General features: G+C 32.4%; 3 protein-coding genes across 3 annotated transcripts; 1 reads left to right on the top strand and 2 right to left on the bottom strand.

The window, feature by feature from the left end:
- Window positions 1-1,085: 1,085 nt before the first annotated feature.
- On the bottom strand, window positions 1,086-1,357 carry LOC120218656 (glycine-rich protein 23-like). The gene has a single exon (XM_039215581.1). The coding sequence runs from the start codon at window positions 1,317-1,319 to the stop codon at window positions 1,086-1,088; it is 234 nt and encodes a 77-aa protein (XP_039071512.1). The 5' UTR covers window positions 1,320-1,357.
- Window positions 1,358-2,657: 1,300 nt separating this feature from the next.
- LOC120218415 (rho GTPase-activating protein REN1-like) lies at window positions 2,658-14,191 on the bottom strand. The gene is made up of 27 exons (XM_039215353.1): window positions 14,147-14,191; window positions 14,036-14,080; window positions 13,865-13,906; window positions 13,559-13,633; window positions 13,353-13,448; window positions 12,909-12,945; window positions 12,630-12,706; window positions 11,723-11,796; window positions 11,549-11,627; window positions 10,859-11,003; window positions 10,429-10,548; window positions 9,573-9,650; window positions 9,208-9,263; window positions 9,041-9,110; window positions 8,542-8,626; window positions 7,876-8,119; window positions 6,968-7,153; window positions 6,803-6,830; window positions 6,567-6,736; window positions 6,390-6,439; window positions 6,046-6,106; window positions 5,880-5,963; window positions 5,462-5,575; window positions 5,215-5,378; window positions 4,252-4,303; window positions 3,866-4,018; window positions 2,658-3,109 (listed from the first exon to the last, which is right to left on the bottom strand). Exons 1-27 carry the CDS (start codon window positions 14,189-14,191, stop codon window positions 2,909-2,911), a joined length of 2,631 nt encoding a protein of 876 aa, XP_039071284.1. The 3' UTR covers window positions 2,658-2,908.
- Window positions 14,192-17,953: 3,762 nt separating this feature from the next.
- On the top strand, window positions 17,954-20,123 carry LOC120218602 (uncharacterized J domain-containing protein C3E7.11c-like). The gene is made up of 5 exons (XM_039215537.1): window positions 17,954-18,116; window positions 18,222-18,299; window positions 18,395-18,467; window positions 19,525-19,598; window positions 19,691-20,123. Exons 1-5 carry the CDS (start codon window positions 18,018-18,020, stop codon window positions 19,760-19,762), a joined length of 396 nt encoding a protein of 131 aa, XP_039071468.1. The 5' UTR covers window positions 17,954-18,017; the 3' UTR covers window positions 19,763-20,123.
- Window positions 20,124-20,648: the final 525 nt, after the last annotated feature.

The following is a 20,648-nucleotide window of genomic DNA, read 5'->3' as shown; positions in this document are numbered from 1 at the left end:
ATCAATTTTCGGGTATTATTTTTCCGCTTTTATTTCGCATTCTCACTAATCTGGTTATAGGAAAATTACTTGTACTCGGTTTATTTCCTAACAAAATTCAATCTTTTCGCCAAAAAAACAAATAGATTAACGAAAATTTGAACCCCTTTTACCAAAGAAAAGAACAGGGAATTGATGAAACTTACATATTTGGACGGGTCTTCTTATCATGATGCCTTTAACAAATGATCTTATTGAGAGTGGGTTTTAATTTTAATTCCTTGACATGAACACACATCAACAATCTCAATGCTAACTGAGGAAAATAAAGAAACCATATTGTGTTACAGATTAAATATTATGTTATCCTGGTGTTTGAAAATCATCCAATACCTTATTTATCCTATAATTACAACAGTTTATAAAAAAAATCAACGAAAGCAGTAATTAAAGACACAATCATTTGAATTTCAAATGGGTTGTTAATTTGTTTTATCATTTGATATCTTTTAGGGTAAATTACACGTTTAGTACTTAAACTATCATGTTTGATCCGTTTTAATACCCAAAGTTTAATTATTATTTTTCAAAATCATACCTAACATTTAATTTTTTGTTTCATTTTAATACCTATCGTTAAAAACTTAACACGTTTAGTACCTAAACTATCAATTTTGATCCAATTTAGTACCTAAACTTTCATTTTTTTCTCAAAACTTTTATTTTTTTAACACTTAAGTTTTGGTACTAAAAATGAAACAAAAACTAAACTTTAAATATGATTTGAAAAAATTGAAAGTTCATGTATTAAAACGAATTAAAACTGATAGTTTAGGTATTAAATGCATAGTTTAGCCTATCTTTTATTTGACTGTGTTTATTTACTTTATCTTTTCATGTTGATAATGTAATTCGGTTAGAATTCTTCCTATATAAACCCTTCAACCATGATTCAGTAAATATACCTTTCAATTCTTTAGTAATAATATAAAGAAATATCGGAATTTATAACAAAGATAATATTTATTTAATTAGTCATGTATTACTTTACTACAAATAATACATGAAATTTTCCAAAAGCATGTTTTCCAGCAACATTACATCACTTATTTATTGGCCTTTCCGCTTGAATGGAGGCCGGCGAAGTAAGCCTGTGGGTTGCTCTCAAAAGCTCCCCTTGAAATAACACTTGCACCTTTACTACCTGGAGCCACCATCATTCCCGATCCCCCACCGCCTCCTTTGGATGTGCCTCCTCCGCCACCGCTGCCTCCGCCATTACCTTTGCCTCCTCCGCCACTACCTTTGCCTCCTCCGCCACTTCCACCTTTGCCACCCATTTCCAAAAGTGATAGCTTTCTCTGACGACTTGGCTATAAAAATGAATTTTCAAGACTGCAATGTGAGTGACGAAGTTAAAAACGTTTCAATATTTATACTAGCAATATGGTGACTAGTCGAATGGTCAAAATCAGATTTTAATTAATTTAGTTTTAAAATTAATTGATTAACGTCTCGTTTATTATTCTTATTTAATTAAGTTAAGCATTTAGTTTGCTTAGATTAATGGAGCGTCATTCAATGATAATCCGGCGATTTTGACCAACTTTGGAACTACAAATTTCATGCATTTTATTCTTTACCTCTGCCTCTGTGAAAAATAAATATTTTTAATAATCATTTTTATGTATTTCACTATTCACAGTTCATTGAATTAATTCAACATTTTTTTTTAGTTTTGAAATATTTTTTAAAAATACACGAATTAGTCCTTTTTAATTTTAATAATTCAAATTACATAATGATTGATGATATTAGTATGCAAATTACATAAAGTAGATAAATTAGTGCTGAAGTTTATCTCTTTGTAGCAAATTTCAGAAACAGTGTTCGATGAATTCTATTGAATTTTTCATTGGTTTAATGCATGCATTCATTTTCATTCTCTTATGCACTTCTACGTTTATTATGCTGATATTAACCCTTTGTTAATATAAAATCTAATTATAAATCAAATTTTAGTAAATAATAATTATCTATTTTAATTTATTTTTTAAATTTGTTATAAGATTACTTTTAAGAAAAGGCTTAATAATATAAAAGATTTTTGTAAAAAAAATCAAAATTTTATAGGATTTTCATAGTTATGTTTTTATATCTTAAAAATTAATTAATCAAATTTTATAGTTAAGTTTTTCGTCTGCCATATCATTATAACTTATATTTGTATTTTTCCCATTATTAATATAATAATTAGAGTTAACGTGGATTAACTTTTAATGAGATTACAATCAATTAATCTAATGAAATGAGACACTAAATTCCTTAAGTACGATCAAGAGTTCAAATCCTAATATTTGTAAATGGAACAAAGTGGATTGAGAAAGTCATTCCCATAATGGGTCTACAAACCCGATCTGAAATAGTCGATCAATAGATCGGATACTAATGATTAAAAAAATAAAATTATTTTAGATTTAAGAATTTAGAGAATTATAGATAGTTTAAATGTTGTACAAAAATCATGAAACTATACATAATTACAATCCAACATGATTTCTCTGAGGAAAAAACACAAAGCGTCGATATATACATCTTGAATAAGGATATCAGCCACTCTTAGAATACGCCATCAAGATTCAAAACCCCACCTCTCTGGTAAAAATTTCCCCATTGCCAAAGCAACCATCGTAATCCTTAAGCTGAATTGCAAACATATAAATATACAACACAACAACAGAGGCAACTCAAGTCCTGGGACTAGAAAGAGACTAACCTTGTGACTTGAGCTTTCTCTGCACGGTAGAACACCATGGCCCTTACGGGTTTTTTAATCGCCGGTCCGAGTCTGATGTTCCGATTTCCAGATTCTTGTTTTGTGAACATGGAAATGCTTGGTTATACAACCCCGTTTGTTTGGACTGTAGAGTTATTGGCTACTATCTGGTCCTGTAGTTTTCTCTTGATTTTGAGCAGCTTGAATAGGTTGTGTTGTTTTGGTCTTATCTTGGCTTGGAACTATTGAACGTTGGCCTTTCTCTACTTCTTTTGCATTCTGGTTTCGTCTCTCTTTCAGAAAACTGAGCCGTGTTGTCAGCTTTGCCAGTGCTGAAGTTGGGGAATTAACTCCCTGAACAGCAATATTAAGGTTAATTTGTACGAAAAATATGAAGCCGACTCGACCATGGTGTTACAAGAGCAAAAGAGTAAATTAATTTAGCATCAAAGATAGTCGGGTAGCTCTAATGTGCCGCGGATTAACCTAAGGTTAACTTTTACGAGTTTTATCCTAAAATATTATTTTGTTTGACCTAAAAAGTTACATAATTTAAGGATAAATAAACCTCAACTTGATTTTAAAAAAATAACTTTAAATTGACTTTGAGTTGTAATTTCATAAACTTGACTTGACCCAATTTGAAAAAATATCAAGTTCAAATCGAGCTATAAAATACAATTTGAATAACTCAAAATTTTTAGTAATTAATGTATTAATTTTCAAATTTTGAGTCGAACCCCTCAACTCTATATGATATATGTATATTACATATGAAAAAAATATAAAGATCGAAAAAATTTCAACTCAAGTTCGAATTATAAAATAGACTCGTCAACTTGAATAACTCGAAATTTTTTCTAGACTCGACTCGATCGAATGTTCTTAAAACAATTAGTAACAATTTTCAAAAATGTTATATTGTGACGGGTCTTAACCTAAAATGTTAGGTTCTTAATAAAATTTTCAGTTACTACCGATTTTGGTTTTTTTTAACCTTATATTAACAGGTTTTAGAGTCTTCCAAAAAACTTTGGTTAGTGATCAACTCAAATTCTATGAGTATTGTTCGATGCAATGGCGTCTGTGTTAAAACAAAATAGAACATACCTCGCCCTTGAGAGCAGACTTCTTTGCATTAACTAAAGCAGGGGAATTCCTTGCAGTTGTCTCGTCTGCACGCGTACGGTTGATGTTCTGTTCATTTGCCGAAGAGGGTTCTTGCTTCTCGTTCTCGCACTCAACTTTGTCCACATATTTACCCTGTTAAATCAGAATCACATTAGCTGCCTAAGAGATTACAGCATGTTTATCTCAAATGTAGCCCAAGCTTAAATCTAAATTTGAGTGGTCAACCGCATGCATGAACATAATACCTTCGTCAAAAACTTTGCATTGAAAACAAACCCAACCGAAGTAAAACAGTAGAATCGATACCAATTAATTTCTGGGAAAACTAGAGAACCACATGGTGCCTTAAAAGAATGCGAGTTTACCTTGCTTACTGACTTTTTCAAAGCAGCTTCAGCATCCTTTGGCTTATCCTTCCTTTATTAAGAGCAAAACAAACAGTATATTCATGAAAATGGAAATTGAAAATATAATTATAAATCCAAAGAGGATGATGTTTCTTTGCAGCATGAATAGTTGGCGAGTTGACAATTGTCAAAAACTCCGGGTGAATAAACCTCGATTCGACTAAAAAATTTATTTATTTATTTATTATCAATTTCAAGTTATTTAAGTAATTCGAGTCTACTAAAATTATCGAGTCAGTTTTTGAGTTAAAGTGAAGTTGAAATTTAAAATTTTTGAATCACTCAAAAAAAAAATAGTTGACTATTTTGATAATTTTGTGATTTAGCCTCTAATTTCCGTATTCCTTTGATTCTTCCTTCATTTTAAGTATATTTTTTTACTAAATTTTAACCATATGCTCCTTAACCACAATAGAATACCTATGTATTTTCAATTCCTCTTTTTATAAAAAAAAACTTTTTTATTTTTCATTTTAGTCCCTCAATTTTGCTTGATTTCATTATTTCTTCAATTTTCATCTTTTATTTTAAGTATGTTTTTGACCAAATTTGAACCACAATCTCTCATACCACTATAGAATACTTATGTAACTTCAACTCAATCAACCTATACCATAATATAAATAATTACAATTAAATTTTTATAGAAACTCGAACAACTCGACTCAACTTTCATAAATTCAATTCGAAAAAATTTTCAAATTAAGTTTGAGTCATAAAATACGACTTGTCAACTCGAAATTTTTTTACTCGACTCTCCTCGATCAAATACCCACCCTAGCCAGATGTATTTTATACTGAACAATTTGAACCACTAGAAGGATGACATGTATTCAACTCTCATAAACGAAAAAGACAGTAAAGAAATGTTTTGTAAGAAATATGATGATATTCCAGGAGAGAATCCAACTGAAAGCTTACATGTTTGATTGGTGATCCGGTTGATGTCGATTGGACGTATTATTCAGGGAAACAGAATTTTGCTCAAGCAGTTGATTTAGCTGCATCTGGAGATCATCAACCGTTTTGTTCAAATTGTTTATGTCTGCCTCTGCTTGAGCTATGTCATTGAGATCTGTCTTTGTCTTTATCATTATCAAAAGTTAAAATTTGATGCAAAATAAAAATTTTGATACGCTACTTAAATATTAGGTAAGCCATTGGCTACCTTCTCATCAAGTATATCTGGGAGAAATACAGGTCCTTGAGATGGCATAAGTCCAGCTTCCAGAGATGTTCTCTTATCTCTTTCCCTCTGCAACTCTTCCTCTAATCTTGATAACTTAAGTACAAGAAAGAGGAAATCAAGACCATGCCACTTTCATAAGGTTAACACAGTATTTTCGATGAAAACCATTAACTTTGTGCAACAAACAAGATAAGGAAAAAAATAAACAACGATGACTTATACTTTGAATGCTCCTAATTTGGACTTGTTTTAGATGTGCTGATTGCAAAAGAATTGATATTCAAGAGGGAAGAAGAGATGCATAAGGAGTGCGTGGCCTTTAATATTTTGAGAACAAGCATCTCTCTTGCTGCAGATAAATAGCCAAATGATAAAAGAAAAGTCCTTACAAACATACATCTATTTGGAGAGCTAGGCGACGCTCATGCAATGTCTTCTTTTGTTTCACCAAGCTGGCTTCGTGAATCGTTTTACCTTCAACCTGTACTAGAAAATGACTTGTCATGAAAAATGTCCAAACAAGTTGAGATAACAATAATCAGAAAGGGTGGGTTTAGCAGAACCTGTTCTGTGATTGTCTTTTGCAAGTCAGATTTTTCAGCCTCGATATTCTCTATATTAGCCCTAAATTGGGTCAAAATTAAGTAAAAGAAAATAGAATCATTATCTATGAAACACAATGGTATGAATCTATTTTGTTTTTGCCGTTTCCTTTTTGGTTTCAAAAATCATGTTATGCAAAGCATGAATTGCTTCATCTTAAGCATGAAAGATGGCTTCTAAAGGTGATTGGAACTTTTAGCGGGTATTGGTCCTCTATGCTATATGCAAGAATAACCAGGAAAAGAAGTATTTGCAGACAAATGAATACAAAGTTCTTTATACGGATCATGGGAACATCACTTACTCCTCTTTACGTGGAGAATCAATGCGTTCCATAGAAAGCTTCTTCTTCGCCTGGACAAGCAAACCAGATAATCAATTAGTTGCTACAGAATTATAAACACAGATCAACTTGAGCAATGTCAAGTTAATAATCTAAGGTAACTAGCAAGAACCAGAATGAATGTTTGGAAATACTTACGGCAGCCCATCCCCAAACAGCGGGACGCTTAACATTGTGGCCACGCTCAATTCTAATAGATGCGGATTTTGGGATGCATGAGATTTGATTGTGATGATTTAATTTATCCTCCAACTTGGTTACTCCTTGAGCATCTTTGGGACGCTCAGCAAACTTATTGGTCTTTATTGCTGAACTATTGCTACTCTGATTATCCTTACTCCTTTCTAAATCATTTTTAGACAGTGAAGAGTGACGTGAACTTGGGCTTGAATAATCAGAATCCTGCATTTTGTTTTTTGCAACCGCATATTGGCAACACAAACAAGATGCCTTTTGCCGTCAAAAACAGCAAAGGAGAACAAATCATGATTCCTAGAACACGAAGAGAGAGAGAGAGAGAGAGAGAGAGAACAACTTACAATATCCAGATCATTGTTAACAGGGTGACCACTCTTCCTGCCTGTTCCACTTGCTACATAGTCATTATCACTGAGCGCATCAGACCCTTGTTTTGCATCATCACAGTCATCGTCAGTTGTCTCCCGACTTACAATTCCACTCTCTTCCGTTTCAGAGTATAAATGAGGGGAAACATCATACCATTCCTGCAGCAAAATGATGAGTTCATAATCGCAATGTAAAAACCAAGTCCAAACCAAGGTAAGTAAAATTGGACCATGGAAAAAGAACAGCCAAATTTCGCTTTTATGTTTTTAAGAATATTATTAATATGATAATTTTAATCAGTATCTAGTGGCACTAATTAAAGTGATATTCAAGGGAAAATATGTAATTTATAGATTCTCTGTTATTGAATTTAGTGAAAACAGTGCCTTAAATGCCAAAAAAAACTTTATTTAAATAGTAATTTGACTACCTTTAACCAGTGCCTATATGCACCCTTTAGGTAGACCTTTTTAATTTTATAAAGACACAGAAATATTCGAATGGTTCAGCTATGATGGCTCGCACATTTATTTTCTCGCGTACTATGGAAAGAAATGTAGACTAATTTCTGTAGTATAAAAAATTATAATAGGATATAATGACTCCACTGTTTTCAAAGTCCACAATTAGATAGTTAATTTAGTCACTTTAGATTTTGTACCATTAATGGAGCAAACACACTAGGATAACACAAACAAGTTTCAACTAAATGATCATGTTTGCTTGAAAAGAACAAACAGAAAATAAAACATGTCAACTGTGACCTAAAGAGAGAGCCTCACAGTTCATAAATTGAAGGGGTACATATTTGTCTGCACACTGATTACATAAAGCCAAATCAGAAGTACTTGCGAAAAAGAAGACAAAATTTAAAGCTTACCCCAAATATTTTATCATACTCTTCGAGTAATGTTGTAACAATGGCTTGAGCATGATTGGCTGCAGCAACTGCTTGCAGCAGTTGAAATGAACTATCACCATCCACATCAAAACCGATTTCAATTTCACAGTTACCAGCTAGAAGGGGGCGAAGAAGCAAGGGTGCCATGCATGCCGCCACGGCTGAAGAGTTCATCAGATTTTCAGCTCTATGAGAAGCCACAGCTTGCATCATCTTCAGAATTCTGAAGGGAATGAACAAAAAAAGATAAATACGGATACAGGCAAATAGAAACCAATATGAAAAGAATGAGGGTGATTTTTTTAATTGTCAAAGTCAGATCGAAATCCAAGTTTTTTCCCCCAAAATGCCTATAGCTACAAGTAGAAAAGGTTACTAAAGGTATTTCATCCATAATCTTTCAACAATAATCAAGTTAGTGCGGAAAACTAATAGAAAGTTAAAATTTGTATACAACATTTTGTGTATTATTTAGGTCAGTAATATAAAAATATTCTTAATTAACCACCAAATGGAATCACAGCTTTCTTTTATTGAATCCATGATGCTCAGGAAACAAATATGCAAACTGCATCTCAAATTTAACATGTATTAAGAAAAGCATATTGATTAGAAGGGCAAAGAGTGAAGTAATGAATCAACTACCTTTGTAATAAGCGGCGGTTTGGCTCAGGAAACGTGTCCAATATTGCCACACGCATAGCATCTACTCTACCACCACTTTCAGATCCTAATCATTGTATGATATTCAATAATAACAAAACCAAATCTTGAAAAATTATACAGATAGGTAAAACATACAACACACAATGTCATAGAGCTTATGATACTGGGAAATTCAACTACATCCCTTAGGGAGCCAACTGATACAGAATTGAGAACAGGAACTCAGCACATGAAATTCCTACCGATTAATGAATTATAAAGTACAGCTTATATAATTTTTTTTTTGATACGAATGGAAGGCCTCGTTAAAAAAACCCCTCTTGATGAATGAAGCTTGAAATTAAGCTCCTTAATCAGCGGAAGGAGGAAAATAGTGCCTTTAGAGGCATAAAGAATCCAGATGTGGTGAAGCTTGCCATGAACTCAATTTACAACAGGGTAAGATACAGAAAACAAAGACAACCCAATGGAAACTTACGGCTTGCTTCTAGTAGTGCATTGCAGCATGATGCAGGGACAGGAGATGATGGCAACTCTCGAATGACATACTAGGACATGGAATGAAGAAAATTAAACAACACAGGATCAGGACCAGTACATGCTATAACTTAATGAAAGAATCCTAAGGAAACTAGTAAGGGACACCTTGACACAATCAGCAATGACATGTGGATCCTCCTCAGAAGTAAGCTCAGTTTTTCCTGCATAAAAGATTATGACCCTAAATAGTTTAGAAGACTGAACAAATATTCTGATATAGAATACAAAGTAATGTTAGCTTCCTGTTTCCCCTATTCAATAAGTAAAGTATCCTCCTTGCATGAATATCAATTTAAGTTTAAGTTCTTTACAAAGCTAGTTAATAGAATTGTTCACCTTAGAACATAAAGTAGCAAATGTGAAATTCCAGAGAAATTGAAAGAATAGAAGCTATGGAAGCTGAAGCCAACATCAAAAAAGAAAAGCAGAATACAGAAGATAGTCAAGGACAGAGTTTATCATAAACAAACCCTGTTCATATTCCTGAATTCGGCGCTTGACATCTTCAACATCAGCAGCTTGTCGTAAGACCCCTTCTGCTTTTGTTCCTGTTAAATAATTTTACCATCATCAACAATAGGTGAAAAGAAAATGAATTATGGTGCTTTACCAAATCACTTATTTCACTGAAAAATGTAGAAAATTCTTGAAAAAAAAAAGATAAAAGGAAGTTTGGATCCCATAATATTCTTTGAGCAATTATTGTCATTGCCACTAACTGTTTATTCCATGGTCTTGCAAAGTAAGATCATGACCATATTTTCTTCTTCTGTTCTTTTTCACAGCAAGTTTGGAAGCTATCCTGCAAATGTCTGGTATTCATAGAGGACTTGGAGACTGATCCTTTGAATTGCAATGGGCATTCGATGATCTTAATGGCTAATCCCTAGCTACTATTACTCCTAAACTTGCGTGGATAGTTCATATATGCTTTATTTGGAAAGAAATGAATTAGAGCAGAGCTGTAAACCGTTCAACAACCCTGATTTTATAGTTACTTTAATTAGGGAGCCTATTCACTATTCTGCTTAAGATTAGAAACTCTTTACTATCACTCATCATCCCAAAGAATCAAAGTTTGTAAAGCTCCTAGGGTTTGAATTAAGTGACTTTGTCAGTTTCTTTGTTTGAGGTTTCCAGTAGCATGGACTGATGTTTTGTAGCAAGTTTATCTCCCACGTCCCCACCCAAAAAATGGAGAAAAAATGCATGCACATATATTCACTATATTACACGGGGATTAGTGAGTTATCACTATAATGAAATTAGAAATTTAGCATACTACTTAAATGAGATTGCAACAATTAATGCAGAAGAAGAACTCACCGTGCTCTTCTACATATCTTAGGGCCTTCTCCAAAAATGTTGGAGCTCCATCAGCATCTTCTAGTGCAAGTAAAATTGGTTTTCCTATGACCGTAGATATCACAGGCTGTTTTCCGTTCACTAACAAAGAGAAAGAGGAGCAACAATACATCAAATGAGAAAATAAATAAATCAAAACAATCCACCATAGAAATTTGCTAACTTGGTACATTCGAGAAACAATTTATCTGGCTTGTAAAAAAACATAAGAGAGCAAACAGATAAAGAAAAACTAGAAGGCAGAACAAACTGAAATGAAAATAGGAGGAGCTGACAACTAGGCTCCCGATTTGTAACATGGTTAAATTGTTCTGATTATGTACGTCATAAAAATGAAGTTACAGATTATGTACTATTTCTAGTGTCCTAATTAGGAGCTGCGCGACCTTACCTGGTTCCTTAGAACCATCAACTGCATCTGCTTTATCATTTCTTGAGATGCCATTTTTCCCCATCACATGAGAAGAACTTGGTGCTTGTGAAAAAGCATTCTCAAATGCAGCCTTCCACTCGTACAAATCTTCTGAAGTTTCAGCCTGCAACACAAACAAAAGGAACCATAATGTCATCTGATTTTGACTTGCACTCGTACAAATCATCAGAAGTTCACCCACAGTATCAGATAGACACATAATCAATGCTTTTTGCTCTGCATTCCTGCCTTCAAAACCACTGATGTGGCTGAAAGCCTGAAACAATTCTCAATAAGAGGTTTCTCATGATAAAAGAATTCTATCACTGGTCAACATGGAAGAGACAGGCTTGAATAAAACTTAGATACCAAGGATAAATTTTTTATGTTCAGTGCATTCTGATAACACCCAGGTATCAGTTGCTGGTTAGATTCATTTGGTCATCTTTGGATGCAAGATCATTTAGTGTTTAGACAGTCTTGATGTTTAATGCCGTTCAAAGAGAGAGTGACAACTATTTATAAAGCTTAGGAACAAATAGAAATAGAACTAAAGAACCATGAATCAGAAAACCCATTTCATCTGAACAGTTTAGTGGAAGGAATGATTCAAAATAGAAAAAGTTGTACTCCTGAGAGATATTGTAGTTGGATAATGGGAGGAAGCACCTTTAGTGTGAAGTTTTTTCCATCTTCGCCATCTTCAAATAGTACAGTTATGAGTTTTTTATCAGCTTTGACAACCACACTAGAAATTTTGAAAGGTACCACAAGTTAGTAACACTTTCAACTTTCATGACATTCGCAACTTGAGGAAAAGATTAAGAATTTATCTAAGCCCACCTGCCTGAATTGTTGAGATCAATACCGCCAAGAGTTAAATTCACTTCATTCCCCCCCTTCGGAGGAATGGCAGTCTGAGAAGCAAAACAACAGAACATTGCTCTTTTAAAATCTTAAGAACACAAAAAGCGACAAGAGAAAGGGAAACAGACTAGTGCATGGTATGTGGAGAGAAGAGAACAAGATATAATATTAACATCTAAACAAAAGTAATAGAAAAATCATTTTTCTATGTTATTCTTCGAGCTGATGCTCCCAAATATCACACCCTGTAGAAGAGGCCAAATTTGTGTTATGGTGCATCTATATAAAGTTTAACCCAATTATAAATCGGGAGGACCTATCTAATGACTTTCCATCTTTCATTTTTAGAGTCATTGTGCTAGAGAATTAAGCAGTGTTTATTAACAATGATTTCTACTACAATAAAAGTAAATATGTTCAAATTGCTAATTGATCATTCTATAGCATTATTTTCTCCTTTATTTTAGAACCGCACTAATGATTTAATTTGTAGGTCATGTTTCCCAATTTCCTTAAGCTTAATGTAGCATTACAATTTCTTGCTTTTTCCAACCTCAAAATCATAAAACTGGTAACAAGACCAGTTGGATCCGACACGATTTTCATTTCCATTCATCTTTTTTTATCGAGAGAAATAGTAAACATAAAAAATAATTATAAAAAATTAGCATCATCCCCAATCTGAAATTTTAAAATCTTGCAGTCAGGAATACAACATCACATCGTTTGACCTCATATCCCTACACTTTTTTTATTGTTGAAAAAAGTCACTTTATTGTTTCTTTAGGATCGTTCACTTGTTGTGCCGAGAAAACAATGTAACGGATAAACAAGCACATGCACCATGTTTAACCCGAAAATCTTTCAGATTCCTAATACTTACTGGATCACTTCTGAAGAAAACTAACGAAGTTCGTGTCAAAATAAACCACCTTTTCTTCCATGATGTCCATCCAATTCCTGAAATCAAAGAAAAATAGGGGAAAGGCAATGTATAAATAACCCAGAGAAATCCAAGCCACCCTGGGACTGTGAGCTTCAACATAAACCTCATCATGCATATGTTTCTGGTAATAATGCAAGTAGAAATGGTAATTCATAATATGGAAGGCAAATGAGTAATTGAATTAATAGCAAAGCGCGATCAAACCAAAGTACAAACCTTTTGTTGATAAAAGAAGTGGCCCGCTCTTCAAAACCTGCAAGAAAGTTTTCAACCTTAAAAAAACCAACTTTTTCAACATAAATTGCATGCTTATTAGAAATAGCGAAAGCAGAACAATGTAAGCAATGATCTCAGGAAGGTAAAATCTAGTAATGGACTTAAAATACACAACAGTTCATGCTCTTGCATCTAAATTCCCTGTGGCCACTTAAGAATCTACATCAAGCTCAATGTGGCAAGTAACAGCAACGAATATCCAAAGAGAACAACTGCAATATAGTTAACCGTTTCAACAAAAAGTTCAGTTGAAATCACAAGCACATAAGACGTAGAGAAATGGTAGACAAAAATGATTGTAAACACAATTCGATGATGATGATGATAAATATATGGGTACAGATATATGAATTTCCAAGTACATGGAAAGAGAGAGTAGTTTACCAAGTTTTTGGCATGAAAACTTGGAGTCGGGTGCTCCAGCGGGGCTACTGGAGTAGACGGAGGGGGACCTGGATCAACTTCGATTGCAGCATCTCCCTTAAGAGAAAACAAAATGATATTCAACATAAAATCTCCTTTCAATAAAAAAAAATCAGGGTATAAGCTTCTTTTTTTCCACTGATGATTTAGCTTTTTTCCTTAAAAACTAAATCAGAAGAGAAAGCAGGACTGATTTGCACCTGCTGTCCATTAGAGGACTCTTCGTTTTTGGAATCCATCCTCTGCAAACAATGAGAAAGAAAACACAATATCGATGCAAACTTTCCATCAAACTATAATAATAATAGCAACAAGAATAATTCATCCTTTTTGTTAAGCATATTTTTAAAAAAACAATAAAGTAAAACTCCAACTATTAAATCAAAACGTAGTTTGGTTTTTTTCCCTGATTCTTAACACAAACTCTCCTAAAAACAGTAGAAAATTAACAAACAAAAAAAATATTGATCAACCTGTTCCGCTTGAACCGGCTCCTCCTTTATGCCAGGAATTTTCTGTCACAAGATAAAAATAAAATGTAATTCTCCATCTCTATTTTTCTGCTTCAAAATATCAAATTACCCTATAAACGAACAAGAAAATCAACGCATTAAAAATAACATCGAGATAGATTGATGGAAAACCTGTTGTTGCTGGGATTCTTCATTCTTTATGGTAGCCATAATCCTCTAAAATCACTCAAAATCAGGAAGAAAAAAATCTCAAACAGTTGATAAAGTCAAAGGATTCACAACCTCTGCACCAGCCTTGATATCTTCATTTACAACAATGCCGCTCATTCGCAAAATTTAAACACAAAAATAATTTGAAAACTCAAACATAAACCAAAATAACACCAAAAAATTCAAAAAAAAAATCTTAAAAGCTTTTTATGTGAATTTGAAACTTACTTTGACGGAAAACGGAAAAAATGAAAATATATAATAATAAAAATAAGGAAGAGAAAAGCAGAGAATATTCCTTTTTCTTTTTGTTTGTTTGTTTGTGTGAAAGTATTTTGGCTCAGAATTCTTAGCTCCACGGAAACACCATTTGGTCAAAGCAACGGAGAAGCATAAAAAGCGCTCCCTCCCAAAGGGAGCGGGCATTTGTACGGCAGTTGTACACGTCACCCCAAAATTATTGTGTTTTTTTTGGAGGGAAACTGAAATGGCCGTAATCTCTTTTTTTCCCTTTATTTATCTCACTGTTTTACACCACGTGATTGTGAATTCCCTAGCTGAGCCCACGTGGCTCAGATAATCCGCGCCAATGATAACGGTTGCTTTGATCTCCTTTGGGTCCATTGGGCTACATTATCAAATATATTTATACATGCTAAAGTACACAAATGATCCCTTAATTATATGGTAATACTTTATTCTATCGAATATTATAAGTTATAAAATGATCTCTTTATTATAGGGTGTTTATTTGTTGAGTACTCTCGATTATAAGAAGTTATAAAATGCTCGTTTGACTATTTATATGTTCTAATCTCATGCTTTTTTATTAAAAATTTAATAGTATTATGAGTTTGGCATTAACTTACTGATTGAGATATGATAAAGTCTGATCTTATAATCATTTGAATTTTATAGTCGTTTGAGATTTTGAAATTATATTTTATCATATAATTGTCAGCATATTAACGTCCAGCTCAGACAAAAGTCATTTTTAATGGAAAATGACGAGTTTGAAATATATGAATAGTTAGGTGATCATTTTGTAACTTTTAATAGTCGAATGACTCAACAAATCAACATCGTATAGTTAAAGGACTATTTTGTAACTTCTAATTATCGACGTGCTCAATAATGCATTATCATATAGTTAAGGAACCATATATATATATATAACAATATTTTTAAAATAATTTGTGATGATTGCTATATAATATTTGTTAAAAAATTCTCTAATTTAAAACTTATAAAAAGAATAATATTCCTTTTAACCATTGAAATCATTTTATGAGTTCATAGAATAACAAAACTTAAAAAAAAATCATTACAAAAAATATATATATCAAAATAAGTTATAAGTCTATTATGGTATATTCAAATTTTAGTTTTGGTTTCGGATAAATGAATTGATATTCATATAAAAGTTTCACAATAAAATATTATCTTGATTGATTGGATTCTTAAGTGAAAATTTACAATCAAATAAAGTCATTCAAATAAAAATGACATCTCAACCATGTTATCATTTAAAAATCTTATAATCAAATTTTAAGTGCTTATTTGATCATAAGTTTTTAAAAGATTAGTTATCAGATTGATCACCTACATTTCGTATTTGTAATTTTTGTTCACAAAATTCAAAACATTTTACGTTATCTATTTATTTAATTTTGGTCACTTATATTATCGATTGTTATATTTTAATCATTGAATTGTTAACTTTTGTTAACTTCATGATGTGACACGTTAGTCAAAATAAAATAATTTTTAATTTGAACCTTAAATTTTATGCGAAGTGTCAAATTTTAAAAAATATTTATAACATGAGGGATCAATGATAAAGAAAACAAGCTTGTAGTCCTCGCGCCAACAATAGCCCCGACAACAACACTCGTAATTAAAGTGTTTGTATGAAATGAAGAAAATAAGCTTGATGATAAAAAAAAGTAAAACAACAGGGGATGAAGAAAGCAAAACAAGATAGGAAGAGTCTTCAAACAGACGATCAAAGGTGGTCAAATGGTGTCAAGTTAGTCGATTTAACGTGTCGCATTAGGATTCTGTTACCACAATAACTATAGATATCATAAGTGATCAATTTATTATAAATTGATAACCTCAATGACCAAAATATTATTTTCAAAACATTGATGGAGAAAATAGAAATTTGTCAAATATCAGTGACCATTTATGTAGTTTACCTTAGTTTTATTCACTCTTATTTTTCAACACTACCAAGCAATGAATGAAAAAATATATATAATTTTCTTCAATTTCACCATAATTAATACCATGCACACCAATGGACTTTTACCCCTCCATCTAATATCGTTAAAAAAATTTGACATTTCCAACCAATTAATGACTACACATGATGGACTAAATTGAAAATAAGTTATAAATTAAAGATCAAATTGAAAAATATAAAAATTTGTGCATAAAAAACTCATTGTGCTCTATCATGCTCTAACTTTTTCTTAAGTCAAAATTTTCACTAAAATTGTCATCATCTCCTCAATGCTACTTATATTAGATTTAAAAATATAAAAAAATCACGAAATCAATATTTGTTTTTAGAACACTTAAATTTTTATATCTAAATTTAACTGTCATCTTGAATTAAAAAATATATTGTGGCTTATTCGCATCTTTAAAGGCCTTTTATTTATTCTAATTTGTACAAAAAAACACTTTGACACCTTTCAAATCGATTGAAATGCGAAAAACGATGATGTAAAATATTTTTAGTTTTTTCCAATTTTATCTTAAAGTATAATTTATTCTCAATTTAATCTTCTTTGTGTCATTCATTAATCAGATGAGAGAGTTACAACTTTTTAATGATGTCATACAAAATGACTGAAATTGATGGATCGGAACTTTAAGGACCACATTAAATAAACACGTCAAGGGACAAAATAAGAATCTGGCCATAGCATTCTATTAGTGTGTAGAAACTTATTGTTTTCACTTCGTTAAAGAATTGTGTAAAAGAATATAAAGTTATGGCCAAATGTAAAAACAAGTACTCAAAGTATGCCTAAAGTTAATTTTAAGCGTTTAAAAAAATTTTAGTTAAAAATAAGTGTAACGTTATAAATGTTACTATTTTAAGTGTATGAGATGTAACAGCAGTTAAAAATTCTATTAATTGACATATGTCACGTTATATTAATTTTAAATTTTTTTTTAAAACATTATATTTATAGAAAAAAACCTTAGTTTATCTAAAATTATAAAAAAGAATCTTAAATTCCTAAAATCATCCCTAAATCCTTAATCTTAACTCTTATTTATCCATTGCCACCAAACATCGCCATTATCATCTCCCTCTTGACAATCGTCTTCTTTGTTGTCGATTGCACCGTCGGGCCCCGTGGAGTTGTACAAATGTTACATTTTTTCCTTGTTGTCATTGGGTTTAAATCATAATTTGTGGTTCTTCATGTGATTCATCGTCTGGTGAAGGCGTAATGGAGATTAGGTCTAGTCGATGTAACGATAACAACAAAAGGCGGCGACCGACGTGAGTATAGAGATTAAAATTAGATTTTTTTAAGTTTTAAGTTTTTTAAGATTTAACAAAATTATAAGTTGTTTCTTTAAAAAATATATTTTATCATTTTATTTTAAGTATAAAAATTAAAAATTAAAAATTATCCGATGATAAGATGTGTCATTTAAAAAAAATTAAGGACGATTGTGATCCGAACATTAAATATGGTAACGTCGGAAACAATTTTTTTTTTTTTTATGAACTTCTTGATAAGGAGTCTGTCAGACAGCTGCGTGACCACCCCGGCTAGTCAAAGTCAGCTGAGAACGAAATAATATTGGAAATTTTAGACACGTTAAAAAAATACAAATTACTGTAGTATCTAAATCTCACACCGCTGCCGACAACCACCGTTTTTTTTTTACATATCACGGCTTTACGTCGACGATGGTAGTCGACTGGGACGATCGTCCTGAAGAAGCAGAAAAGGCGGAGCAAGATTATAACCTCAATTTCAACTTTCTTTCTCTTGTTTCCAAGGCAAAGGTAAACCCAACTCCTTGGGTTAAAATGTTAGCTTATTTATTTATTTTAAAAAGAAGATATATTTTAGAAATCTGCATGTGTTCTGAACTGGTTGTTTGAATGCAGGATTATTATAAGATATTGGAAGTTGATTACGATGCTACGGAGGATGCTATTCGTTCCAATTATATCCGTCTTGCACTGGTTCCATTTTTTCTTTTCTCAAAAGCTAAATTGATTTATTTATATATATTTCTTCTTTTTTATTTAATAGTATGGCGTTGTTTCTACGGAAATAGCATCCAGATAAGCATAAGGACGATGAGAATAACGCCACTTCAAGATTTCAAGAGATAAACGAGGCTTATCAGGGTAACATATCTTACTTTCGCTATCATTTCTTCTTTTCTGTTTAGGTGTTCGCTTGCTTTTTGAGTAAATTTATGATTCCTTTGATATATATATATATACATACATGGGTTTTCTGTATTCGTTTCATTATTCTGATGTTGCATATTTTTCGTTGAATCTTTTGTGTAAGGGAACCATTGAATTTATGCTATAATCTACATATCTTCCATAATCAGCATATTATTTTTTTTACTTGCAAACATTCTGTCTACGTTTGCCTCTTGTTTGTTGATATGTTCATAATTTAGTTTAGTTCAAGTAAATTGGGAAAATATGATTATCCCAAAAGAGAAAAAGTTGATGATGATAAGCAACATTAGCATCAGAGCAAAGAGAACTTTGGGCTGCTATAAGATACTTGCAATTCATAAGGTGTTGCATCTAATTAATTTTATATGCTCTTGATTGTTCTACGCTTTTCGGTTTATGATTTCACTACCTACCCTTCATATGGATTTATTTGAAAGATAATTATGGTGTTTGCTCATATGTTTAGCATGCCTCTTGTATGTCCATGAACAAGGATTCAAAATTAGGCAGTTGTTATTGGGCTTGGTTGCAAATATCTTCACGATTCCTCTTTAGTTTCGGGTAACCCTTTTTCTTTATTTCCAAGCATTTCAACAAGGATGCACAACTTACTCTTACAAAACCATCTTACTAAAGGTGAACTGTAATGGTATAAAATGTCATTTATAACAGTTATCTATGAAAATACGTTAGGTTTAAAATTGCCACACTGTTAATGCCATGCATTGCTATTTCTTAATGACTTGGTAGTTGGTAGCCATGTGATACTAAAGGGAGGAGTGAAAATTGTGCATGGTTGAGATAATAGCTAGCAAATCTATGATCATGTTCTGTCTACTGGCATGAATTGGTGAATTGAGTTTATATGCTTAATAATAGTTGAAATGCTGACTTGAAGTTAAAAAAAGAAAAGAGTATTAAGTATATTGATATGCATGTGAATATGAATTTGAGATTAACCATTGGTTGTTTTGGCATCATTTAACAGTTCTAATTGATCCAGTCAAAAGGAGTGAATATGACAAGAAGGGGATGTTGTATGCATATGACTATGACATAATTGTAAGAATTTCTTTCATCATACTTCGAAGTAAGTATATATACTTTTATACGTCTGGATGGATTAGACTTTATGTTTTATTCACTGGCTGCAGGAGTACTTTAACCGTTACAAAGGTCTTCTATTAACACGTAATGGTCTTGGGGTTAGGCAATCAATTTGGTAAGCCCTGACTGGAGGAACCGAGGTCCTTTCTGTTTATTGTCACCATGCTCAAACTTAGAGAAAACCAGATTTTTTGATGCTACAAACATTGCAGTTGAGGACGAGAACAAGCTTCGATGTATTACAAGGTCATGTTATATAACGGTTGTGAATACGAAGCAGAGAAATTCACGTAATCTGTAACATCTTATGCTTGTCTGCCTTGTGAGGGTATGACTAGTCGTCAAATGCATGCTTGCAGCTTGTTAATTTGGTAGCGTTGTAGGCATTATTTACACTCTAGGTAGGAACTTAGGAGCAAATATTTATGGAACCAATTTACTATTACTAGCTAGTTAATGCGATGGCCAGGGCTTTTCTATTTTACTTGGTAACTTGTTAGCTCAAGCCTAGTTAGTGGCTTACGTTTACCTAATTCAAGTGAGAAGTAACTTGTTAGCTTAAACTAACCCATTGACATGAATTAGAATCGATCTCAAGCAACATGTGTTGGGAAATTAGTGTGATATAGAACTGATTTCGATTTGCATTAACGTCTATATCATCTTAGATTCACAACGACATGAAAAAGGTAACCTAAGTGATGAGGGCTATGTAGAAATGAAAGTCAACTGCTTTAAATGCCCCTACCAATCAGCAGCTCATTATATTTCTTGCTATGTTTTTTCAATACGTGTATTTTTCATAATATAAATCTAAACAAATTTATAGGAACTATAGGCGCATTAATGCATGCTTGTTACTAGTAGGGTTTGTAGTTGGTGTTTACTAGTTAGGTAGGACTGTAGGAGCAACATGTTATGGGAACCAATTTCGTATTACTAGCTAGCTAGTTAATGGGTTGGCCAGTGCTCTCTTTTACTTGTCTTGGTAAGTTGTTAGTTCAG

Source organism: Hibiscus syriacus, unplaced genomic scaffold, assembly GCF_006381635.1.
Source record: "Hibiscus syriacus cultivar Baekdansim isolate YM2019G1 unplaced genomic scaffold, ASM638163v2 tig00110198_pilon, whole genome shotgun sequence".
Lineage (NCBI taxonomy): Eukaryota > Viridiplantae > Streptophyta > Magnoliopsida > Malvales > Malvaceae > Hibiscus > Hibiscus syriacus.
The sequence above is the reverse complement of the archived record's forward strand: the minus strand, read 5'-3'. Positions and strand labels throughout refer to the sequence as shown.

What these genes read in the sequence shown, in the direction of transcription:
- LOC120218656 (XM_039215581.1), bottom strand. Translation starts at nt 1,319, where the DNA reads ATGGGTGGCAAAGGTGGAAGTGGCGGAGGAGGCAAAGGTAGTGGCGGA.
- LOC120218415 (XM_039215353.1), bottom strand. Translation starts at nt 14,191, where the DNA reads ATGAGCGGCATTGTTGTAAATGAAGATATCAAGGCTGGTGCAGAG. An exon ending in AATTCAGGAATATGAACAGG is followed by an intron (nt 9,264 to 9,572) that starts GTTTGTTTATGA and finishes TCTTTTATGCAG; the next exon opens with GAAAAACTGAGCTTACTTCT. An exon ending in TTATTCAAGCCCAAGTTCAC is followed by an intron (nt 6,737 to 6,802) that starts GTCACTCTTCAC and finishes GCAATAGTTCAG; the next exon opens with CAATAAAGACCAATAAGTTT.
- LOC120218602 (XM_039215537.1), top strand. Translation starts at nt 18,018, where the DNA reads ATGGTAGTCGACTGGGACGATCGTCCTGAAGAAGCAGAAAAGGCGGAG. An exon ending in ATTATATCCGTCTTGCACTG is followed by an intron (nt 18,300 to 18,394) that starts GTTCCATTTTTT and finishes CTACGGAAATAG; the next exon opens with CATCCAGATAAGCATAAGGA. An exon ending in CATATGACTATGACATAATT is followed by an intron (nt 19,599 to 19,690) that starts GTAAGAATTTCT and finishes CACTGGCTGCAG; the next exon opens with GAGTACTTTAACCGTTACAA.